The 25,670-nt window shown below is 44.3% G+C and overlaps 1 protein-coding gene across 3 annotated transcripts in view; it reads left to right on the top strand.

Moving 5' to 3' along the window:
* ALDH9A1 (aldehyde dehydrogenase 9 family member A1) overlaps positions 1 to 25,670 on the top strand; it is a 309,783-nt gene that overhangs the window by 259,562 nt on the left and 24,551 nt on the right. For all 3 annotated transcript variants that reach the window (XM_030205969.1, XM_030205968.1, XM_030205967.1), the window contains exon 10: positions 15,358 to 15,499. In XM_030205969.1, coding sequence (XP_030061829.1) covers positions 15,358 to 15,499 — 142 coding nt within the window. The remainder of the gene's footprint in view (positions 1 to 15,357; positions 15,500 to 25,670) is intronic.

Genomic DNA, 25,670 nt, shown 5'->3' with positions numbered 1-25,670 from the left:
CAATCAGGATGCCTGCCTAACACACTCCTGGCAACTCTCTACTTGTTCTTCTGTGAGGTCAGCCACCGTTGTTTCCATGGAGTGGAGCCGCGCAGTCAGGTCCGCAATCATAACATCCAAGCGTGCTACCACTGAGTTTGCTATATCCTCTTTAGCCGCTCGTATTTTGCCCAAGACCGTCACCTAGGTGGATTCAGAGTCTGCCAAAGCTATAAGTGTCTGGTCCAAGTCACCAGTATGATTCGGCAAACTGCTGGGGCTGGAAGCACTGCCATCTTTGGCCACCCAAGGGGTCCTCATGGCATACAGATCTTTAATGGTAGTAGGGGTTATACCTTTAACTTTTTTAAGTCGCAAAGTATTTAATTACATTTATTTATTTACTTATTTATTTATTTTAGGCCATTTATACCCCGCCTTTTGCCACAGTTGTGCAGCCCCAAAGCGGCTTACAATGAACTAGTAAAATAAATACAGTTACAGGTACAGTACATTAATTAGGGTGGGAGAACAAGGCAAGAAGGGAAAGGGAAGGGAGTCAAAGATCTAACTCTAGTTTTACTGGTCTAACATTATATGATGTATTTTATTTTCTGTTAATATATTTTGAACATATTCACGCTTATGTAAGCCACATTGAACCCGAGTTCTACTCTGGCTAATGCGGGATATAAATGTCATAAATAATAATGTGTGGAACAGCCTCCCAGTAGAAGTGGTGAAGACGAAGAATGTGTCAGTAAAGCATGGGACAAGCACATAATATTTTTAAAGGAGAGGAATGGGCAGAATGGATAGACCATATGTTTTTCTGCTGTCATTTTCAATGTTTCTGTGTAATAAGATAAATTGACAAAAGGGCAGCAGATCACCTGGACTATATGGTAATACACCCCAAAGTATTGAAAGAACTCAAAAATGAAATTAGTCTACTATTACTACTTTGTAACTTATTCAAATCATCTATAGTACCTGAAGATCGATGGATGGTCAACGTAATGCTAATTTTTAAGTGTTCTGGGGTGATCAGGAAAACTGCAGACTGGTGAATCTGACATCACTGCTTGATAAAATGGTTGAAACTATTGTAAAAGCCAAAATTACTGAATATGTAGATAAGTCATAGTTTAATGGAGCAACCAGCTAACATGGATTTTGCCAAGGGAAGTCATGCCTCAGCAATCTGCTACACTTTTTATAGTCATGGATAAACATGTAGAAAAGGGTGAACCAGTTGATATAGTCAGAAACATTTGACAGAAATTCCTCCTGAAAGCCTTCTGGGGAAATTAAAAAGCCATGAGATAGAAGGCAATGGCCTACTGTGGATAGAAAATTGGTTAAATGTCCAATTTACATAAGTACATAAGCACCGCCATACTGGGAAAAGACCAAGGGTCCATCAAGCCCAGCATCCTGTCTCCGACAGCGGCCAATCCAGGCTTCAAGAACCTGGCAACCCCCCCTTCCCCAAAATATTTTTTAATAATGTTCAATGGACTTTTCCCTCAGGAATCTGTCCAAACCCCCTTTAAATTCTGCAAGGCCAGCTGCTGTCACTACATTCTCCGGCAACGAATTCCAGAGTCTAACTACACGCTGAGTAAATAAAAACTTTCTCCTATTTGTTTCAAATCTACCATATTCTAGCTTCATCTTGTGTCCCCTGGTTTTGTTGTTGTTTGAAAGTGTAAACAAACGCTTCACATCTGTCCGCTCTAATCTGCTCATTATCTTGTAGACTTCTATCATATCACCCCTCAGCCGCCTTTTCTCCAAGCTGAAGAGCCCTAACCTTCTCAGCCTTTCCTCATAGGGAAGTGGTTCCATTCCCTTTATCATTTTCGTCGCCCTTCTCTGCACCTTCTCTAATTCCTTTATATCTTTTTTTTTAGATGCGGTGACCAGAATTGGACACAATACTCGAGGTGCAGTCGTACCATGGAGTGATACAACGGCATTATAACATCCGCATGTTTGTTTTCCATCCTTTTCCTAATAATACTCAACATTCTGTGCGCTTTCTTAGCCGCCGCAGCACACTGAGCAGAAGTTTTTAACGTCTTATCAACGGTGACTCCCAGATCCCTTTCTAGGTCCATGACTCCTAACACGGAACCTTGCATGACATAGCTGTAATTCGGGTTCCTCTTACCCACATGCATCACTTTGCACTTGTCAACATTGAACTTCATCTGCCACTTGGATGCCCAATCCCCCAGTCTCGCGAGGTCCTCCTGTAATCTTTCACACTCCTCCTGCGACTTGACGACCCTGAATAACTTTGTGTCATCTGCGAATTAAATTACCTCACTAGTTACTCCCATCTCTAGGTCATTTATAAATATGGTAAAAAGCAGCGGTCCCAGCACAGACCCCTGCGGGACCCCACTAACTACCCTTCTCCACTGAGAATACTGACCATTCAACCCTACTCTCTGCTTCCTATCTTTCAACCAGTTCTTAATCCATAGTAATACCCTACCTCCGATCCCATGACTCTGCAGTTTCCTTCGGAGTCTTTCATGAGGCACTTTGTCAAACGCCTTTTGAAAATCCAGATACACAATATCCACCGGCTCCCCATTGTCCACGTGTTTGTTCACCCCCTCAAAAAAATGGAGTAGATTGGTGAGGCAAGACTTCCCTTCACTAAATCTGTGCTGACTTTGTCTCATCAGCCCATGTTTTTTTGTATGTGCTCTGTAATTTTATTCTTAATAATAGCCTCTACCATTTTGCCCAGTACCGACGTCAGACTCACCGGTCTATAATTTCCCGGATCTCCTCTGGAACCTTTTTTAAAAATCGGCGTAACATTGGCTACCCTCCAGTCTTCCGGTACCACACTCGATTTTAGGGATAGATTGCATATTACTAACAGTAGCTCTACAAGTTCATTTTTCAGTTCTATTGATACTCTGGGTTGAATACCATCAGGCCTTGGTAATTTACTACTCTTCAGTTTGCAGAACTGACTCATTACATCCTCCAAGTTTACAGAGAATTTGTTTAGTTTCTCCGACTCGCCTGCTTCAAATACGCTTTCCGGCACCGGTGTCCCTCCCAAATCCTCCTCGGTGAAGACCGAAGCAAAGAATTAATTTAATTTCTCCGCTATGGCTTGGTCTTCCCTCATCGCCCTTTTAACACCATTTTCGTCCAGCGGCCCAACCGATTCTTTAGCTGGCTTCCTGCTTTTAATGTATCTAAAAAAAATTTTACTATGTATTTTCGCTTCTAACGCTAACTTTTTTTCAAAGTCCTTTTTTGCCCTCCTTATCTCCGCTTTGCATTTGGCTTGGCATTCCTTATGTTTCATCTTGTTACTTTCAGTCGGTTCTCTTCTCCACTTTCTGAAGGATTGTTTTTTGGTTCTAATGACTTCCTTTACCTTACTGTTTAGCCACGCCGGCTGACATTTGGTCTTTTTTTCCCCTTTTTCTAATACGCGAAATATATTTGTCCTGTACCTCCAGGATGGTGTTTTTGAACAGCATCCACGCCTGATGCAAGTTTTTTACCCTGCGAGCTGCTCCGTTCAGTCTTTTTTTCACCGTTTTTTTCATTTTGTCATAATCACCTTTTCTAAAGTTAAACGCTAGTGTATTTGATTTCCTAAGTTCACTTACTTCAATGCCAATATCAAAACTGATCATATTATGATCACTGTTATCAAGTGGCCCTCGCACCGTTACCCCCTGCAGTAGATCATGAGCTCCACTAAGGACTAAGTCTAGTATTTTTCCTTCTCTTGTGGGCTCCTGAACCAGCTGTTCCATGAATCTGTCCTTGATTTCATCAAGAAATTTCACCTCCCTAGCTTGTACCAATGTTACATTAACCCAGTCTATATGTGGATAATTGAAATCACCCATTAATATTACATTGCCCAATTTATTCGCTTCCCTAATTTCCTTTGACATTGCTGCGTCCATCCGCTCGTCCTGGCCAGGCGGACGGTAGTACACTCCTATCACCGTCCTTTTCCCCTTTTCACGTGGAATTTCAATCTACAAAGATTCCAATAGGGGTTTTGTCTCCTGCAATATTTGCAGCCTATCTGAGTCAAGGTTCTCATTTACATACAGTGCTACCCCTCCTCCAATCCTATCCACCCGATCGCTACAGTATAATTTGTAGCCCGGTATGACTGTGTCCCATTGGTTATCTTCCTTCCACCAGGTCTCAGAGATGCCAATAATATCCAATTTTTCATTGTGTGCAATGTACTCCAGCTCTCCCATCTTATGTCTCAGGCTCCTGGCATTTGCGTATAGACATTTCAATGCATGCAGCTTGTTCCGTTTTATATTATGTTTAATACATGGCATTATTAATGTTATATTCTGTCTGGTCATTATTAATTTTATTTAAGGCCATCTGATCTACTACGATTTCTTTGACATCCTTACTTACAAGTAACCTTTTCTTCCCTGTCTGGGTGATATCCTCAAAAGATACCTTATCCTGAACCATGTGCTTTTGAACAACTGTCGGCCTTCCCCCCGTTTCTAGTTTAAAAGCTGCTCTCTTTCCTTTTTAAAAGTTGATGCCAGCAGCATGGTCCCACCATGGTTAAGGTGAAGCCCATCAGACGAAATAGTCTCTCCCTTCCCCAGAATGCTGACCAGTTTCTGACAAATCCAAAACCCTCTTCCCCACACCATCGTCTCATCCATGCGTTGAGAGTCCGGATCTCTGCCTGGCGCATGGGCCCTACGTGTGGAACAGGTAGTATTTCAGAAAATGCTACCCTAGAGGATCTGGATTTGAGATTCCTTCCTAAAAGCCTAAATTTAGCTTCCAGAGCCTCCCTCCCACGTTTTCATACGTCGTTGGTACGTGTATCAAGACGGCCGGCTCCTCACCAGAACTATCTAAAATCTTGTCTAGTTGCCGCATAAGGTCCGCCACCTTCGCACCAGGCAGGCAAGTCACTACTACTACTACTACTTGACATTTCTAAAGTGCTACTAGGGTTACACAGCGCTGTACAATTTAACATAGAAGGACAGAGTTTCCAGGTGCTTTTTGGCTAGGATCAGGCGACCCTCAGGGGGAGGAATGCTGGCTTCGGCCTAACCCCTGGTAAGCCTTTCCTCAGCTGAGAGGTGCCCAGCTCTACCACCGGCTGCCTTTCAGGTGCTGTGGAGGACTTGCAGCTCATCTGCATATCCTTACAGCCTTCTCCGGGGTGACACCCAGGTCCACTCCGACCCACTCAGGGCCTCCGCTCTAGGTGCCCAGCGCTCCCACCAGGTGCTGTGGAGGACTTGCAGCCCTTCTGCATTTCCTCACAGCTGTATCCGGGGTGACTCCAGTTCCACCCCGATCTTCCCAGGGCCTTCTCTCCAAGTGCACAGAGTTTCCAGTTGCTTTTTGGCTAGGATCAGGCGACCCTCAGGGGGAGGAATGCTGGCTTCGGCCTAACCCCTGGTAAGCCTTTCCTCAGCTGAGAGGTGCCCAGCTCTACCACCGGCTGCCTTTCAGGTGCTGTGGAGGACTTGCAGCTCATCTGCATATCCTTACAGCCTTCTCCGGGGTGACACCCAGGTCCACTTCGATCCACTCAGGGCCTCCGCTCTAGGTGCCGCGCGCCGTTCATTTTTCTCTTTGTATCTAATCTTTTTCCAGTTGCTAAAGTACCTTAATCGTTTATGGCCCCTATTCACATTCTCTTCCTAGCTCTGTCCCTTCCTAATCTTTTCCCTCACCCCCTACCTCTCTCCGCTACAGGAATTCACTTCCCATCCATTGACTTCATCACCTCACCTTCTCTCCTACCCTCTTCCTCCCTCTTGGCTTTTAATCTCCGTCTCTTTCTTCCCTCCATTTTGCCTTCCCCATTCCACCTAAATACCTCTCGCCTTCGACGCCTTTGTGGCCACACCTCTCCTACTCTCCTCCGCTCTCTTTTACTCCTTCTCTTACTCTCAGCTGGTGACATCAATCCCAATCCTGGCCCTCCTCACCAACTATTATCCAAACTCTACAGATCTCACCATGACCTCTCTAACCTCATCTCTATTCCTCTACTCCCCTCCTCTTCTCTGCCCTTCTCTTGCGCCCTATGGAATGCCCGCTCTATCTGTAACAAACTCCTCTATATCCAGGACCTCTTTATCTCACGTCACCTCCATCTGCTCGCCATAACAGAAACCTGGCTCTGCCCTGATGACTCTGCTTCAGTCGCAGCCCTGTGCCATGGCGGTTATCTATTTTCACATACTCCTCGACCTGCTGGCCGTGGGGGCGGTGTTGGACTACTTCTCTCTCCCTCCTCCAGATTTCAACCCCTTCTTCCACCTCAATCTCACTGTTTTTCCTCCTTCGAAGTCCACTCTATCCGCCTTTTCTCTCCTCTGCCTCTTCGAATAGCGGTCATTTATCGTCCCCCTCATAAGTCCCTTTCATCCTTTCTCAGTGACTTTGACGCCTGGCTTGCCTTCTTCCATGATCCTTCCTCCCCCTCTCTCATCCTTGGTGACTTTAATATTCCTGCTAATGATCCTTACAACTCTTATATTTCCAAGTTACTCGCTTTAACGTCCTCCTTTAATCTCCAACTATGCTCCACCTCCCCCACTCATCAAAATGGTCACTGTCTTGATCTCATCTTCTCCTCCAACTGTTCACCTTCTAGTTTCCTTGCCTCTGATCTTCCCGCCTCTGATCACCATCTTATAACTTTCACACTTAAATCTCCTCCCTCCCAGTCCCGTCCTATCTTATCTAATTTATCTAGGAATCTTCATGATATTGACCCTTCATCTCTATCCTCCCATGTTTCAAACCTCCTCTCTACTGTGGCACCATCCACGTCTGTCAATGAGGCTGTTTCTTCTTACAACAATACTCTATCCTCTGCCTTAGACACTCTTGCACCTTTGATGACCCGCCCTGTAAGGCGTACAAAACCCCAACCTTGGCTGACTTCTAATATCCGCTACCTACGTTCCTGTACCCGCTCCGCCGAATGCCTCTGGCGGAAATCTCGGGCCCTCGCTGATTTCTTACACTTTAAGTTCATGCTGACCTCCTTCCAATCTGCTCTTTTACGTGCCAAACAGGATTATTATATCCAACTGACCAACTCTCTTGGCTCTAATCCTCGACTTCTCTTCACCACATTGAACTCTCTCCTCAAGGTGCCCCCTCCCCCAACTCCCCTTTCATTATCTCCTCAGACCCTTGCTGAATTCTTTCACAACAAGGTTAAAAAGATAAACCTTGCTTTCTCTACCTCACCACCTCTCCCTCCACTAGTCCGTTCCCCTCTCTCTCCTTCCCCTCATTCCCTTTCCTCCTTTCCTGAAGTTACTATTGAGGAAACTACACTTCTCCTTTCTTCCTCAAAATGTACCACCTGTTCCTCTGATCCCATTCCCACCCACCTTCTTAATGCCATCTCTCCTGCTCTTATTCCTTTTATCTGTCACATTCTCAACCTCTCACTTTCCACTGCAACTGTCCCTGCTGCCTTTAAACATGCTGTGGTCACACCTCTCCTTAAGAAGCCTTCACTTGACCCTACTTGTCCCTCTAATTACTGACCCATCTCCCTCCTTCTTTTTCTCTCCAAATTACTTGAGCGTGCTGTTCGCCGCCGCTGCCTTGATTTTCTTTCCTCACATGCTATTTTTGACCCACTACAATCTGGTTTTCGCCCTCTCCACTCAACCGAAACTGCGCTTACTAAAGTCTCCAATGACCTATTACTGGCTAAATCCAGAGGTCAATATTCCATCCTCATTCTTCTTGATCTTTCCGCTGCTTTTGACACTGTTGATCACAGCATACTTCTCGATACCCTGTCCTCACTTGGATTCCAGGGCTCTGTCCTTTCCTGGTTCTCTTCCTACCTCTCTCTCCGCACCTTTAGTGTTCACTCTGGTGGATCCTCTTCTACTTCTATCCCTCTGCCTGTCGGCGTACCTCAGGGTTCTGTTCTTGGTCCCCTCCTCTTTTCTATCTACACTTCTTCCCTTGGTTCATTAATCTCATCCCATGGCTTTTCCTACCATCTCTATGCTGATGACTCCCAAATCTACCTTTCTACCCCTGATATCTCACCTTGCATCCAAACCAAAGTTTCAGCGTGCTTGTCTGACATTGCTGTCTGGATGTCTCAACGCCACCTGAAATTAAATATGACCAAAACCGAGCTTCTCATTTTCCCCCCCAAACCCAACTCCCCGCTCCCCCCGTTTTCTATTTCTGTTGATGGCTCTCTCATTCTCCCTGTCTCCTCAGCTCGAAACCTTGGGGTCATCTTTGACTCTTCTCTCTCCTTCTCTGCTCATATCCAGCAGATTGCCAAGACCTGTCGTTTCTTTCTTTACAACATCCGTAAAATCCGCCCCTTTCTTTCCGAGCACTCTACCAAAACCCTCATCCACACCCTTGTCACCTCTCGTTTAGACTACTGCAATCTGCTTCTTGCTGGCCTACCACTTAGTCACCTCTCCCCTCTCAAGTCGGTTCAAAACTCTGCTGCCCGTCACATCTTCCACCAGGGTCGCTTTACTCATACTACCCCTCTCCTCAAGACCCTTCACTGGCTCCCTATCCGTTTTCGCATCCTGTTCAAACTTCTTCTACTAACCTATAAATGTACTCACTCTGCTGCTTCCCAGTATCTCTCCACACTCGTCCATCCCTACACCCCTTCCTGTGCACTCCGCTCCATTGATAAATCCTTCTTATCTGTTCCCTTCTCCACTACTGCCAACTCCAGACTCCGCGCCTTTTGTCTCGCTGCACCCTACGCCTGGAATAAACTTCCTGAGCCCCTACGTCTTGCCCCATCCTTGGCCACCTTTAAATCTAGACTGAAAGCCCACCTCTTTAACATTGCTTTTGACTCGTAACCACTCGCCTCCACCTACCCTCCTCTCTTCCTTCCCGTTCACATTAATTGATTTGATTACTTTATTTATTTTTTGTCTATTAGATTGTAAGCTCTTTGAGCAGGGACTGTCTTTCTTCTATGTTTGTGCAGCGCTGCGTATGCTTTGTAGCGCTATAGAAATGCTAAATAGTAGTAGTAGTAGACAGTCCCTGCTCAAAAGAGCTTACAATCTAAAGGACAAATGTACAGTCAGTCAAATAGGGGCAGTCTAGATTTCCTGAAAGGTATAAAGGTTAGGTGTCGAAAGCAACATTGAAGAGGTGGGCTTTGGGCAAGGATTTGAAGATGGGTAGGGAGGGGGCTTGGCGTAAGGGCTCAGGAAGTTTATTCCAAGCATAGGGTGAGGCGAGGCAGAATGAGCGGAGCCTGGAGTTGGCGGTGGTGGAGAAGGGTACTGAGAGGAGGGATTTGTCCTGTGAGCGGAGGTTACGGGCGGAAACGTAAGGGGAAATGAGGGTAGAGAGGTAATGAGGGGCTGCAGACTGAGTGCATTGTAGGTAAGAAGGAGAAGCTTGAACTGTATGCGGTATCTGATTGGAAGCCAGTGAAGTGACCTGAGAAGAGGGGTGATATGAGTATATCGGTTCAGGCGGAATATAAGTCACCAGGTGATCCTCACGTCCACCAGCCACCCAGCTATCTACATGCCTAATGATTGAGTCGCCAACTACAACAGCGTTCCTATCTTTTCTCCTGTGGGCCGTAATTGGAGACATATCCTCGGTGCGAGAGGATAATACATCCTCTGGTGGGCAGGTCCTGGCTACAGGAGTACTTCCTACTTCACCAGGGGCATGCTGTCCTTCTAGGTGACCTCTCTCCTCTGAAGTAGCACAGGGGCTACCTGACTGGAGGTGGGACCTCTCTACAACATCCCTGTAGGTCTCATCTATGTACTGCTCTATCTCCCTCATCTCTACCAAGTCTTGTACTCTAGCCTCAAGAGAACGGACCTGCTCTCTGAGAGCTAGGAGCTCTTTGCACCGGGTACACACATATGACTTCACACCAACTGGGAGATATCATACATGTGGCATTCAATGCAAAAGACTGGGTAGCATCCCTCCCGCTGCTGGACTGCTGACTCCATCTTAGTGTTTTTAAATCTTATACGAGTAGCTATAGTATTAAGAATGTTAGTAAGATATAAGTGTTCTGTAGTTTATATAGGATATTGTATTATCCCTTTTGTGTTACCTGCTTAAATGGTAATTAATGGTAATGTATAGTAAAGTTGTTAAATTTGTATGTGCATTGTGAAAAATTGCTGGGGGACTTTGTGGCACTGGGATATTGGGCAACTGACTTTCATCTGACATTTCATGTGTACAAATGCAAGATGGTGCACATAAGAGAGAATAACCTAAACTATAACTACATTATGTTAGGATCCACATTAAGGAAGGAAGTCTCCATGTGGGCATATCCTTTAATCCTCCTTGATGCAGTGCAGTGAGAGCCTATTCTATATTGGTACCTGGGCACCCAGATACTGTTACAGAATACTAGTATAACCCAATATCAGGGTGCCTAAAATCTACGTGCTCCCATTTGGACACTAGTTGTAGACCTGGTGTAACTGGGGGCACCTCAATGCAGCCGTGATACATGTAACTTGTAGTATTTTGTAAGTGGCAGCACCGCCCTCTCCCATGCTCTGCTGATTTGAACATCCCCTTTGCATTTCCAGACTATGCCACTTATGCATACCCTTACAGAATAGTGCTTAACTCTTTGTTACATATGCACGTACATGTAGGTGTTCTGTACATTCTATATGTGCAAGCATAGATGTCAGAACGGTGGGAGCCACAGGTGCCACAGCACCCCCAAAGTTTCTCACCACTGCAGCAATTGAGCCTTTTCTTATCCCCATCTTCAACAATCAGCCCAGTCAGGCATCACCTCCCATCCAAAGCCCCCTTGGTCCAGTAGTTCCCTGCCCCGGTGTACCTTTAAATAAGCGCCTCTCTTCTCTACCGGCGGCCAGCAGCGTTAGCAATGTACTTTAAGGCTGCCTGCGCTGTCCTGGAGGAGCTTTCACTTTGCTTCGTCCCACCCCCTCTGATGTAATTTCCTGTTTCTGCAGAGGATGAACGCGGCAAAGCGAAAGCTCCACCAGGCATGGCGCAGGCAGCCTTAAGTACATTGCTAACTCTGCTGGCCGCCGCTAGAGAAGAGAAGCGCTTATTTAAATGTAGACCATGGTAGGGTAGGGAGCTGCTGGCCTACGGGGGCTTGGGAGAGGAGATGCTGCCAAATCACAAGAAGGGATGCCCAACTGGGCTAATTATTGAAGCTGGGGGAAAACTGCCAAGACCGTTTTCATTGGTGTTTTGGAACTGTGTTTTTCAAGGTGTTTTCATTGGAACTGTGTTTTAAACCTGTGACTTAATCTGGTTACATTGAATCTGGTGTTTGTTTTCATTAGAATTGTGTGTTGAATCTACACTGCCAGAGACAATCAATTTTGGTTACATAGCATCTGGTGACTCATAGCTCTGGAGGAGGGGCAATTTTTTTTTGAGCTGTGTGGTAGAACCTAAATTTACCTTGTGAGCTGGGAGCTGTGCTTGGCATTTTCAGACTTGGTTTGATTGCTAACTGAGGTTACCTATGTCGTAGTCCCACCCACCCCTAGGTAAACTCCCTTTATATAGGGCAATCAAGGGACAAGTATCTTCATTACACTTAATTGGTCAATCTTAATTCTTATTATTCCCTCTCATAGTTCACCTTTTCACACTTGTGAATCACATCATCACATCATCATGACCTTCATTCAGTGCAATATATGTTCTGCTTTAATCCTAAGGCATACTGTCTGGAACCTTAGAGGTTGTCCTATCTGTCTCCAAATATCAGCCTTGAAAGAAGAGATCAACAAACTCAAGAAGGAATTAACTACAATTAAAGAAGCGTCTAGGATTACTCATTTCCTAGCTAATTTACCACTACCACTGCCTCAGAGAATGAAACATGAGAGGAATAGATGGGTCACAGTAGGCTCTGGTAGACTAAGATCTGTGACATAGAACACTCGCCCTTCCAAGCTTTGCCCCTGTCAAATTCTTTTGCAGCGTTGCATCATTATGATGGCGAAAAAAGAAGTACTATGGTAGAACCAGAGGCAATGAAAGTAGCACAACCCCAGAAACAACCCCCAACTAATGACAGAATTGTGAAAAGCAGAAAATTCTTACTGCTCGGAGACTCCATTATCAGAGGCATTAACTTAGGAACACAGTTCAGGGGTTCCAACCTAGTGAAATGTCTTCCAGGATCTTCAGCTACAAGATGTACAGACCAAATACTGAAAGTGATCCGAGAAGAGAGCGAGGCTTCAAACGCTGATGTTGTAATTCACCTGGGGACAAATGACCTGGCCAACAATAGCAAGTTTACAGCACAGAGAGCATTCCAGAAGCTTGGGGAGGAACTGAAATCTTTGGTTCGGACTGTGGCTTTTTCTGAAGTAATTCCTATGTTGGGGAGAGGAAAGACTACGCAAAACAGGAATTCAATAAGTGGCTTGAGTCTTGGTGTGAAGAAGAAGGTTTTAGATACATAGGAGAATAGGGTAATACGTGAAAAAATAACAGGCTGTATTGTAATGATGGGCTACATCTTTCTGTGATGGGAAAAAGGATCCTTGGGGAGAAATTCAGACAGTATGTTTCTAAACATTTAAACTAGAGGGTGGGGGGTGGCAAAAGGAAACAGGGGATTTCGGAAAGTCACCCCCAGAATAAACATTATGGCAGAGGGAAAGGTCATGTAAATATAAAATACACCCAAACTCACTAAGCACATGGAAAGCTATGTGCACAAATGCGCTTAGTCTAAGTAAAAAGGTTCAAGACTTGCAAGCCCTGATGTTTGAAGAAAACTTGGATATTGTTGCTATTATGGAGATGTGGTTCAACGATTCCCATGAATGGGATGTGACCATACCAGGCTATAATCTTTTTAGGAAGGATAGAGAGGGCCAAAGAGGTGGAGGAGTGGCTCTGTAGAATATCAGAGCGGCTGAAATGCGGGGAACCTGGGGAAAAGAAGAAGCTTTATGGATCATCCTGGAAAGAAAAGACGGAACCTGTATCCACATGGGGGTTATCTACAGACCTCCTGCACAAACGGAGAAGTTAGACAAGGATCTGATAGAAGATATTCAAAAGATTGGTATGAAAGGGGAGGTGTTACTGTTGGGAGATTTCAATTTGTCTGACGTGGATTGGAATTTCTCGTCTGCGGAATCAGAATGAAGTAGGGAGATTGTGGATGCCTGTCAAAGTGCCTTGCTCAGACAAAAGGTGACGGAACCCACGAGGGAAGGGTCGATGCTGGATCTAGTGCTCACGATTGGAGGTAGTGTTTCCGATATCTGGGTGGGTGCCCACCAATGTGATAGTGATCATCACACCGTATGGTTTGATATAAGGGCAAAGGCAGAGTGCGGACGCACAAAACTCAAAGTACTGGATTTCAGACATGCTGATTTTGATAAAATGGGGGAATACCTGAAGAAGGAGATGTTGGCGTGGGAAGGCGTAGGAGAAGTGGAAAAACAGTGGTCCAACCTAAATGAATGAATTATAGAATAAGTTAGGCAATCAACTATAGAAAGTTCATTTCCGGCATGAGAAATAAAGTGGTAGTGCGTACTGCGTAACTTTCATTAGTAACAATGTAGGTTATCAGTCTAGTGTAGAGAGTTCGGTTTTGTCTAGTTCACGTAGAGTCTAGTTGTCTAGGATGGATCATTATGGTATGCCTTTTTGAACAGGTTGGTTTTCAGTAGTTTTCGGAAGATTGTTAGGTCGAGCATTGTTTTTATGGCTTTTGGTAGTGCGTTCCACAGTTGCTCGCTTATGTAGGAGAAGCTAGATGCATATGTGGATTTATATTTGTCCTTTGGAGAAAGGAGAAGAGAGAGGAATGGAATTGCGAGACTGAAAGATAATGAGAATGGCTATGTGGAGAATGATAAAGATAAAGCGATTGTGCTAAACAGTTATTTCTCTTCGATGTTCACGGAGGAAAATCCTGGAGAAGGACTGCGGTTGGCTGCCGAGGGAACGTCTGGGAATGAAGTGGATACTGCGCCATTTACGGAAGAAAGAGTTTATAAACAGCTGGAGAATCTGAAGGTGGACAAAGCTATGGGGCCGGATGGGATACATCCCAGGATACTGAAAGAGCTCAGAGAGGTCCTGACAGGACCTCTTAAAGATTTATTTACTAGATCTTTAGAGACGGGAGAGGTTCTGCGAGATTGGAGACGAGCGGATGTGGTCCCACTTCACAAAAGTGGAGACAGGGAAAAAGTGGGAAACTACAGACCGGTGAGTCCCACGTCAGTGGTAGGTAAAATAATGGAGTTGTTTCTGAAAGAAAGAATAGTTAACTTTCTAGAAGCCAACGGGTTACAGGACCAGAGGCAACATGGCTTTACCAAAGGAAAATCCTGCCAAACAAATCTTATTTTTGACTGGGTGACCAAAGAACCGGATGAAGGACATGCGCTAGATGTAATCTACTTGGACTTCAGCAAAGCCTTTGATACAGTCCCACCCAGAAGACTCATGAATAAGCTGAAAGGGTTGAACATAGGACCAAAAGTGGTGAACTGGATATGAAACTGGTTGACCGACAGGTGGCAGAGGGTGGTGGTAAATGTAATCCGCTCGGAGGAAAAGAAGGTGAGCAGTGGAGTTCCTCAGGGATCAGAGCTGGGTCCTATTCTGTTTAATATATTTGTGGGAGATATTGCTGAAGGGTTAGAAGGAAAGGTGTGCCTTTTTGCAGATGACACGAAAATAGCCAATAGAGTAGATACCCTGGATGGAGTAGAAACCATGAGAAGGTATTTCCGAACGTTAGAAGAATGGTCAAGGGTCTGGCAGTTAAAACTTAATGATAAACTTTGGGTTCTATACAACTCCAACTGGTGTTGATTAGTCACTGAAAAAAATTCCACCAGAATATATATTATATGGTTTCCAATACAATATTTTTGTTTTTTATTATGTAGTGCTCAGAATTTGCTCAAGTGCCATTATACCATAAAAAATGGTTTCAGCCCGTGGCAGCCCACCATCATCGCACCAGTCCTTCCTGCCTTCCTGAATTCATAAACTCTATAATTGTATGTTACTGGAATATTGAGCAGGATCACTTATCTGTAGGCGTTCTACTGGTCACTGATAGATTGTATTCTCATGAGATGGGTCCCGGGTGTTCACCCTTGTGTGCTAGTGTCGTGAAGTTAAAAGATTGTCTTTATTCCCAATCTTTTAACTGCACGTGCACTCAAATTTGTGTGCCATATATAGAATCCAGAGGAAAATGTATATGTCCATGAGCTGAGAATGGCTACAGTACTCATGAGGACATCATATGCTTCCACCATGATACACTTTTCTTTGTTTCAATTTCTATAGGGAATTGCAAAGATGACATGACCTGTGTTAAGGAGGAAATCTTTGGTCCTGTAATGTCTATCCTTCCTTTTGATACTGAGGAAGAAGTCCTGGAGCGGGCCAACAATACAATATATGGCCTGGCAGGGGGAGTCTTTACCAGGTATGTAAGGTACCAGTCTGGGTATTTTTATATGATCTGCTTTTGAGGATGAGGGTAAATGTTACAATGTGGAATTGTGCAGTCTGCTATGTATATTGGGACCCATAGAAACTTCCCTTGTAATTGCTGGTTCCATTTTGGTTTTCTATAGCCACCAGCAGCATTTCAGTGACTGTAGTATATATGCAGCAACGTATTAGTAGCAGATAGAGTATAAAGCAGTTCTTGCTTCCCATCTGGTCCTGCTGGTGCCCTCTATATTCAGTGAGGGTTGTGCATGTCTACTCTTTATTTATTTATTTATTTTCTGCATTTATATCCCACATTTTCCCACCTCTTTGCAGGCTCAATCTGGCTTACAAATACTGCAGTGGCGATTGCCATTTCCAGAATAAGAAATACAGAAGAATGTTCCAATCAGAGTATATAGAGAGTACACAGTAGATTAGAATAAAATCGGTAATCAATACATTTCAGATGCTGAAATCAAGGGTAGTGAAAAGCGTTTAGGATTGTTATCATTCTTTTTATTAAAATTCTTATATACTGATGGGAAGTGACGTCACGGTGTTTGATGGCAGCTTGAGTTCTTAGCTCCCATATCTTCCTACTGTTAATAGCTATTTTTAGCCGCCTCTGCATTTGAACGAGAGTGCCTGGTACCATTATAGACGTGGGAGTCATGAGCAAGTCCGCCTTGGCTTCTCGGAAGGAGGGCGTGTGCCATTCCGTGCGACAGCTGGGCAAAGGCCCGCAACGCCACGTGTCGCCGGCCTGGCCCTCAGTGTCTGATTCTGACTCAGCTCGCTCTCAATCTGAGGTGCACGATTTGAGCTCTAAAAGTCGAGCCTCCAATAAGTTGGTGAAAAGTCTTGGTGATTCGTGTAGAGATAAAATCATCTAAAGAAGAGATCTTTGAGCGGATTGATGTAATGAGCACTGATCTCCGTGAATTGGGAGGCCGAGTAGAGGAGTTGGAGGCGCGTATGGATGATCAAGTGGACCAAATCAACACGGCGAAGTCCCGGATTACTCGGGTCCTGGCCCTTTGTGATGAGTTTCAATATAAGTTAGACGACTTGGAGAACAGGGGAGGTCGCAAAAACCTCCGCTTTCGTGGCGTTCCGGAGGTGGGGGACTCTGAGGATGTTCCTACTATTGTGCCTACTTTGTGTGGTAAGCTGGTGGGCTCTGATTTGGATCCAAAGGATTGTGTCATGGAAAGAGTGCACAGAGCTTTGAAAATGGCAGACAATCGCCCCCGTGATATTATCGCACGGTTTGCCTCGTTTGCGTTCAAGGAGCGTGTGCTGCAATGTGCCCGTCAGACCACCACAGTGGATTTCAATGAAGCTAGGGTGGGGGTTTATCAGGACCTTTCTCTCTTCACTCTGGCCCAACGAAGGGCCATGAAGCCTGCCCTTGACATTTTGATTAAAGAGAAGATTCAATATCGTTGGGCTTTTCCTTTCGCGTTATGCTTTACTATAAAGGGGACAGCGCATCGAGTGAGGCACTTGTCGGAAGCCTGGAAAAGGTTGCATGAAGCAGGATTGGCGCCTCATGCTTCTCCTCCTGTGGATCTTGCTTCGTAGACGAAAGCTAAATTGCAGCGATGGAAGCATGTATCTCACAAGGAGAAGTAATCTGTGGTTTTTGGTTTATCTTTTTTTCTGACTCGAGACTGACTTTCATTGGGTTTCCAGGTCGACAAGGAATCTGGATTATTGGAGGACATTCTGTTAGAGACTTTAACATGTGTATGGGGTGTGTGTTTGTTGTAGGGGGAGGCAGGTTTGGGTGAGAAGGGTGTATGATAGGCTGAATGAGGGATAGGGAGGTTTTGTTACTGGATAATACGGTTAATTGGGTACAGGGGGTTGGTGAGAGTGGAGTGTGAGTGATATATGCGATTTTTCTATTCTTTGGAGGGGTGGGTTGGATCTGGGGGTTGTGAGGTGGCTGGCTGGCTGGCTGGTGAGATTGATTGGGTTGGTATGAATGGATGGTTGATGAGTTAGAGTGAGGCGGTTTACATGGTATGGGGATGCGGGGGTGGATTTGAGTGAGCTGTGGGGTATTGTGACTACTTGTTCCTTGTTTCCTAGTCAGGGGGCTTAGATGGGTCTTCTGACTGGGGGATGGAGGGATTATTTTTTAAAGAGAGAAGGGGTAATGTTTGGGGGTTGTTGGTAGGGAGGTTTCCCTTTCCATTTTGGGGCTGTTTTGCGGTTGGTTCTGAGGGGCTCCCACAGCCTGACATGTGCCTTGCCTGGTTGCAGGTAGGTTGCTTTTATGAGTAGGGATTTAAAGTTTTTGTCTTACAATGTTAAAGCCTCAACTCACCCCAGAAACGCCAAAAACCTTTTAAGGAATTGGTGCATTTGAAACCGCATGTGGTGTTCCTCCCGGAGACTCATTTGCGAAGGGATCATGAAAAATTATTGGTTTTCTCTCAGTATCCTTTAGTTTTTTGTGCATCTGCCATAGATGGGTCTAAAAGAAGGGGAGTAGCTATTTTGTTGCATTTGTCATTGCAGGTACATGTTTCTAAGGTGCAGAGGGATGCGGAGGGGAGGTTTTTGCTACTAAGTCTAGTCTCTGTATACGCACCTAATGAAGACCAAGGGGGATTTTTGCATAAGTTGGTGGGTCGTCTTACTTCCTGTCCTACTGGTAAGTTGATAGTGGGGGAGATTTTAATGCTACTTTACATCCGGCCTTAGATAGATCAGGCCCGCCATCGGGCTCGGACATTCAGATATCTCAGGCTCTTAATAGGTTTGTTAGAGATATTGGTGCTGCTGACATATGGCGAATTGCACACCCACAAGTTCGGGATTACTCGTTTTATTTCCATTCCCATGATACTAACTCTCGCATTGATTATTTGTTAATGGATATTTCGTTAACCCATGCGGGATGGGTGGCTGATATTGGAACCTGCACCTTTTCAGACCATGCTCCTGTACGGGTCTTTCTGCCTTCCCTTGGGGAGGAGGAGAAAGGACGGAGGTGGACATTGAATACTACTCTGCTTAGGGAGGAGGAGACCCTTGCAGGCCATAGGCAGCTTCTACAGGAGTACTTAGAGCTTAATGTCCACTCGGGTCTAGCTTTGGGGGTGGTCTGGGATGCCCTGAAGGCTGTCTCTAGGGGATTTTTTCTAGCTGGTTTTCATGCTAGGCAGCAAAGGGCTGAGGTAGCCCGGTGTCTGGTCCCACTTGTCGGCCTATCTGAAAGTCATAAATCTTCGCATTCGGTGGCTACCTTGAGGGAGATTCAGGGGCTTCGTTTAAAACTGGACCAGATTTACTCGGATTAGTTGCAATTTGTCAATGCCAAATATCAGTACTCCCAATATGTACACTCTAACAAGCCTAGTAGGGCCTTGGCGATTAAGTTATCTCAGCAAAGAGTTGATCGTACTATTTTGAAAGTAGGCGATGGAAAGGGTGGTTATGTGACTTCTGGACAAATTCGTCAACAATTTCAAGAATATTATCAAAAACTTTACACATCTGATATTAGTCCGGATCCTGAAGAGATACAAAATTACCTCTCGGCTTATCCTCCTCCGCAGTTTACAGTAGCACAGCAGGAGGCAATGGATGGCGAGGTCACTGTGGAGGAGGTAACACGGGTTATCAAATCCTTGCCAACAGGGAAGTCGCCGGGATTGGATGGTCTGCCCAATGGAATTCTACAAAACATTTAGGGGGGAGTTGGCTCCTTTTTTGATGGAACTTCTTGATGAGGTTTTAACGGGGGAGGAATTTCCTTCTTCTATGATGGAAGCTTGGATCGCGGTCATTCCAAAGCCTGGTAAGGATAGGACGGAATGTGCATCCTATCGTCCTATTTCTATTTTGAACTCTGATGTAAAAATCTTAGCGAAGGTGTTGGCGAACCGCCTAGCGAGGGTTTTACCGGAGTTAAAACATCCTGATCAGACTGGTTTTATTCCTAATCGTCAGGCCATGGACAGTGTCCGCCGTATGATCAACTTGATCCATGTATCCAAGAAGAGTGATTTGTCTGTTTGTTTGTTGGGCTTGAATGCTGAAAAGGCCTTTGACCATGTACATTGGCCTTTTATGCTTCAGGTGTTGGAAAGGTTTGGCGTGGGTCCCGGGTTTTGTAGGTGGGTGCAGGCTCTTTACACTTCCCCGCAGGCTTGTGTTCGTATTAACGGAGGTAATTCTCCAGGGTTTCCCCTTTATCGTGGCACTAGGCAGGGGTGTCCACTATTGCCATTGCTCTTCGCCTTGGTTATGGAGATCTCTTGCGATTTCCATACGATTGGATCCTAATATAACTGGAATATTAGTGGGAAACAAGGAATATAAATTAGCTTTGTTTGCTGACGATGTTCTTCTTTCCGTGACGAAGCCGTTGGTTTCCTTAACGAATCTCATGCAGAAGCTGGGTGCTTATTCTTTGGTTTCTGGGTTTAAATTAAAGTGAGCAAGTCGAAGGCACTAGCTATTGGGATCCCACCTCAGGTATTAGAGTTCTTAAAAGATTATTTTTCTTTTCGATGGGTTACAAGAGGGCTAACTTACTTGGGGGTTATTCTTACTCCGGTGCTAGAGGATCCGTTCTAGGCTAATTATCTCCCTTTGTTGAAAGCTCTTTATAAGGATTTGGCTAGGTGGGATGCTTCCGAATTGTCTTGGCTAGGTAGGATTGCTACGCTAAAGATTAATATTTTGCCCAGATTGCTCTACCTCTTTCAGGTTCTACCTCTTCGCATTTCTAGGAGTTTCTTGGAGAAGTTACAGGATAGACTGGTCTGGTTTGTCTGGTCTGATAAACGTCCCTGTTTGCATAGAGCTTTATTGTATCAGACCCGGAAAAAGGGGGGTTTGGGAGTTCCTAACATAATGTGGTATTATAAAGCAGCTCAGGCACGTTCAGCCTTTGAGTGGTTTCAAGCTCACTCTCATAAGCTGTGGGTTCATATGGAACAGGCTGAGGTGGGTTCGTGTTCCCTCCGCTCCTTAATGTGGCTCCCACATAGATATAGGTGTTTGAGTAGAGACCTGAGTCCCTCGATTCTATCAACCTTCTTTTATTGGGATGGGCTTTTTACTAAGTCGGATATGGTGCTTTCTAGGTTGTCGCCAATTGCTAATAACCCTCTATTTCCCCCGGGGCTTCACTCTGGCCCCTTCTTTAGGTGGGCAGTATTGGGGTTGGTGTCTTGGGATCAGTTTTTTGACGACAGGTGTTTGATTTCATTCGAGTCTCTACAGGACCAGTATCAGCTATTTCCTCAAGAGTTGTTTGCTTATTCACAGATAAGGCATTTCCTTTCCTCTAGGGAGACTCAGGCTAAAATACTGCGAGAAGACTCCTTTTTGGAGGATCTTTGCAAGGATTCTAAGACTACTAGAGGTCTAATTACGTGTCTCTATTCTTATCAGTGTTGGCAGATTCGCCCGAGTCTTCTTCATAGAGAGCGTTGGAAAGACTCCCAAACGCAACTCATAGACTTCATCTCGAACACATGTGTGTCTGCCTCAAACATCCTTATAATAGGAGATATCAACCTACACCTCGAAGACGAGACCTCAACAGGCACACAAGAATGCAAAGAATTCTTAAAACTCTGGGATCTACACGCACCTAATACTCAACCAACACACGTAAAGGGACACACGCTAGACATCATTACACACAAATTCGACCCAGACTCAACTCTCCTACTTACAGACACAAGATGGACACCCACACCATGGACAGACCACCATAAAGCACATGTCTCCCTCCACTGGCGAAAAATACACAGAAACGCAGTCAACAAACATGAGCGAACAACATACACCACAAGAGGAAAAATAGACCCCACAACATTCTGGCAACAGGTCTACCAAAATGAATGGTCAACAAATACAGACACCACTCAATTCCTCCAAGAATGGGATGACATATGTAAAACAACATTGGACACAATTGCCCCAATCCAAACCAGAACATCACGTAGGAAAAAATCAAATCCATGGTTCACCGAAGAGCTGAAAAAACTCAAAACACAAGTCAGAAAGCTAGAACGCGCATGGAACAAAAAGAAAGATGAACACACACTGAATGCCTGGAAATCACTTTGGAGGAAATACAAATATACCATAAAACAGACTAAAAGAATACACTACAAAACAATGATCGGACCAAACTACAAAGACACGCACAAACTCTTCTACCTTGTAAATAAATTGCTAGACACCACACCAGTTACAAACAATAGCAAAGATACACCAGGGGTGGACGACCTCGCGAAATACTTCGAGGAGAAAATTATACAATTACGACTGAAAATTCCCACCAGCCCTATTGAATACTCCACACTCCTAAACTGTCTAGACCCAGAAGACGGAATATACCCAGCAGACAGGATGTGGACCGAATTCGAATCACTGTCAGAGGACCTCATCTCTAAAACGCTCAGAAGATTCGCCAAATCCGATTGCAAACTAGATATCTGCCCAAACAACCTCATGAAATCAGCTCCTCAACAATTCATAATAGACCTAACGAACCACGTGAATTTCATGCTACAAAACGGACTTTTCCCAAAGGAAAAAGGAAAAATTCTACTCACCCCAATACCCAAAGATACAAAGAAAAATGCAAGCGAAATAACTAACTACAGACCAGTAGCATCTATACCACTAATAACCAAAATAACCGAAGGAATGGTAACCAAACAACTCACAAATTATCTCAACAAGTTCTCAGTACTGCATGATGCCAATCAGGATTCCGGTCAAATCACAGCACAGAAACAGTACTAATTACCCTAATGACCAAATTCAAACAAATGATTGCTACCGGCACCAATATACTCCTCTTACAATTTGACATGTCAAGTGCCTTTGATATGGTTGACCACGGAATCCTATTACACATACTTGAATATTTTGACATCGGAGGCAATGTCCTAAACTGGTTCAAGGGGTTCCTAACCTTGTGCTCATATCAAGTCACATCAAATTCAACTACGTCTGCTGCATGGACACCTGAATGTGGAGTACCGCAGGGATCCCCCCTCTCGCCAACTATTTTCAACCTGATGATGACCCCCTTGGCAAAACTTCTATCAAATCACAACCTTAACCCTTACATATATGCAGATGATGTAACGATATATATTCCTTTCAAACAAGACATTAATGAAATCTCCAACGAAATCAACCAAAGTTTACACATCATGAATACCTGGGCAGATGCATTCCGACTGAAACTGAACGCAGAAAAGACTCAATGCCTCGTACTTACCTCCCAATACAACACGAATAAATTTACCGCTATCAACACACCTAAACTAAATCTGCCAATCTCTGAAACTTTAAAAATCCTTGGTGTCACTATTGACCGCCACCTAACACTTGAGACTCACGCGAACAACACAACCAAAAAGATGTTCTACTCCATGTGGAAACTGAAAAGAATAAGACCATTCTTTCCAAGATCCGTCTTCCGCAGCGTAGTGCAATCACTCGTACTCAGCCATCTGGACTACTGCAACTCACTATACGCAGGCTGCAAAGAACAAATACTGAGGAAACTTCAAACAGACCAGAATTCAGCAGCCAGACTCATCTTTGGAAAACCAAAATACGAAAGTGCAAAACCCTTACGTGAGAAACTGCACTGGCTCCCACTCAAGGAACGTATCACCTTTAAAGTATGCACCTTAGTCCACAAAATCATTCACGGTGAAGCCCCTGCATATATGTCTGATTTAATAGACCTGCCACCCAGAAACACTAAAAGATCATCCCGAACTTTCCTCAATCTCCACTTCCCTAAGTGCAAAGGCATAAAATACAAAGTACTGCATGCATCAACCTTCTATATGAGCACGCAATGCTGGAATACACTACCACGCAACCTGAAAATGACCTACGAATTAACCGACTTTCGCAAACGATTGAAGACTTATCTCTTTGAGAAAATTTATTGCAAGGATCAAAACACATGAAGTCCAAACACACTAATAGAAATGCATCAATACACTCTCTTCTGATTTCTCTTACCCCATATTTTCACCACACTTAAAACTCCACCCACAGATAAAAATGTTATACCCTATGTTCTCTTACTATCGTTCTATCGCCCTATCTTTTCCCCACTGCAACATTCCATGGTTTCTATGCCCCAAACTATTTTGACTTGACTTTGTCTTCCCATAACTCCTCACAATGTAACCCATAATCGTACTGTAACACATTGTACTTCCATCATTCACTATGTATTGTAAGCCACACTGAGCCCGCAAATAGGTGGAAAAATGTGGGATACAAATGCAATAAATAAATAAACTAGGAGTCACTCTTGATGAGGCAGAGTGGACTGATTGGGAGAATGGTTGGGCGAAGGCGTCAGTGTCTGTTCCCTTCCAGGAAAATGTGCTGAAAGTGCTTTATAGATGGTACTTGACACCTGTGAGGTTGCACCACATGTTTTCAGAGGTATCTCCTTTGTGCTGGCGTGGTTGTGGTCAGAGAGGCACTATGGGTCACATTTGGTAGTCCTGCCTTAAAGTGAAGGCTTACTGGAAAGCTATTCAATATAGATTACAAACCTGGTTTCAGAGACCTATTAAGTGGTCTCCGGAATTTTTTCTTTTTTCTAACAAGCCTCCGGGCCTTACTAAATCCCAGGGGCTGTTGGCCAGGTAGGCTAAGTTGGCGGCGAGAGTGGTATTGGCGGCTCATTGGAAGTCTCCAGTAGTTCCTTCTTGGGTGAGATGGCTGAACAAACTGTGGTTTATTTTTGAAAGGGAAAGACTTTGTGCTGAGCAATGCCGTACTGTGGAGAAGTGGGAGGTAATGTGGGAGCCCTTCTTGAAGAACTGTTCATGTTAGCTTTGTGGGGGGTTTGGGGTGGGGGGTGGAGGAGGTAATCGGGGGGGGGGGAGGCTGGTGGGGAGGATTGGGGAGGGGGTTCGGGGGAGAATTTACTGTGTGGGAAGAGGGGATTTTCACAAAAATCTTTAAATTTGAAGATACATTTTGTCTTGTTGGGAACGTTGAATTTACATAAACGACTTTGGGCTTGGAGGGAGAGTAAGTGATCTATGTTTTGGCTATGTCCTGGTGCTTCTATAGTTGTATGATTTTTCAATGTATAATAGTCTTCAAACAATTAAAAAAAAATTCTTATATACTGCTTATACCAACACAAAGTACTTGTTCAAATCAGTTTACATAAAAACATTCATAAAATAGTCAACATAAAACATCTCAACACAGAAGTTAATACATTTAAAACATAAAAGAAATCCAGCATCTCAATGGCCCCTAATGAGTCACTTAATCCTAAAAAGTGCTGTGTTTTAAATTTCTTTTGAAATTGACTCAGAACCATTTATACTTTGACAGCAAGTTGAGCACCTAAAATGATGAAGGGAATAGAAAGACTCTCATACAAGGAAAGGCTAAAGAGGTTAGGGGTCTTCAGCTTACATTCAATTATCTACAGAACAACAACATACAAGGTACGTTTACAGCGTCTTAGCACTATAAAAAATTACGATGGCAATGTCTCTACAGATTGACAAAGAAGTACATTTTTTAGTCCATGGTGGAAAGCAGTTATGACGTTCAGCAGCAACCAGCTCATATTTGGATATAACACAGACTAGATTTCACCATCCTAAAGTTATCTTTCCAATGGTGCAAAATAAATTTGAGGGCCAACAACATTAAAAAAAATTATCAGAAATTATTTGTGCTTCACCAAAGACAGTACCTAACTGTCTCCAAATAATAATGGTATAAGAGAGAGGTTTCTCTATCTCAAGTATAGCACAGATTTGTGTCTATATTCTGACCAAAAGGAGGTTAAGTTGGAACAATACAACAGTATATGAGACAAGGTACCCACTTCTGTTCTGCAAGACCAACAGGAAAACTCTGCAAGCCTCCCCTATCTTAAATAATTTAACTGATATCCAGAAAGCTTTGTGGGCTAATAAAAACATACTTTGAGGAGTAGAGGCTGATGAGGACACACGAGTAATCTTATTCCAGACTAAATTCCATTGGGCTGGTGTTAAGGACTGATCTAGATCAGCCTTCCAGTGCCCCGGAAGGGATGAGCCGCAGGTTGTATCAGAATATGATACACCCTTTGGTGCCAGTAGTTTCTTTGATATGTTCTC

This window comes from Microcaecilia unicolor, chromosome 6 (genome assembly GCF_901765095.1).
Source record: "Microcaecilia unicolor chromosome 6, aMicUni1.1, whole genome shotgun sequence".
Taxonomy (NCBI): Eukaryota; Metazoa; Chordata; class Amphibia; order Gymnophiona; family Siphonopidae; genus Microcaecilia; species Microcaecilia unicolor.
Note: the sequence above shows the minus strand (reverse complement) of the source record. Positions and strands in the feature narration are given on the sequence as shown.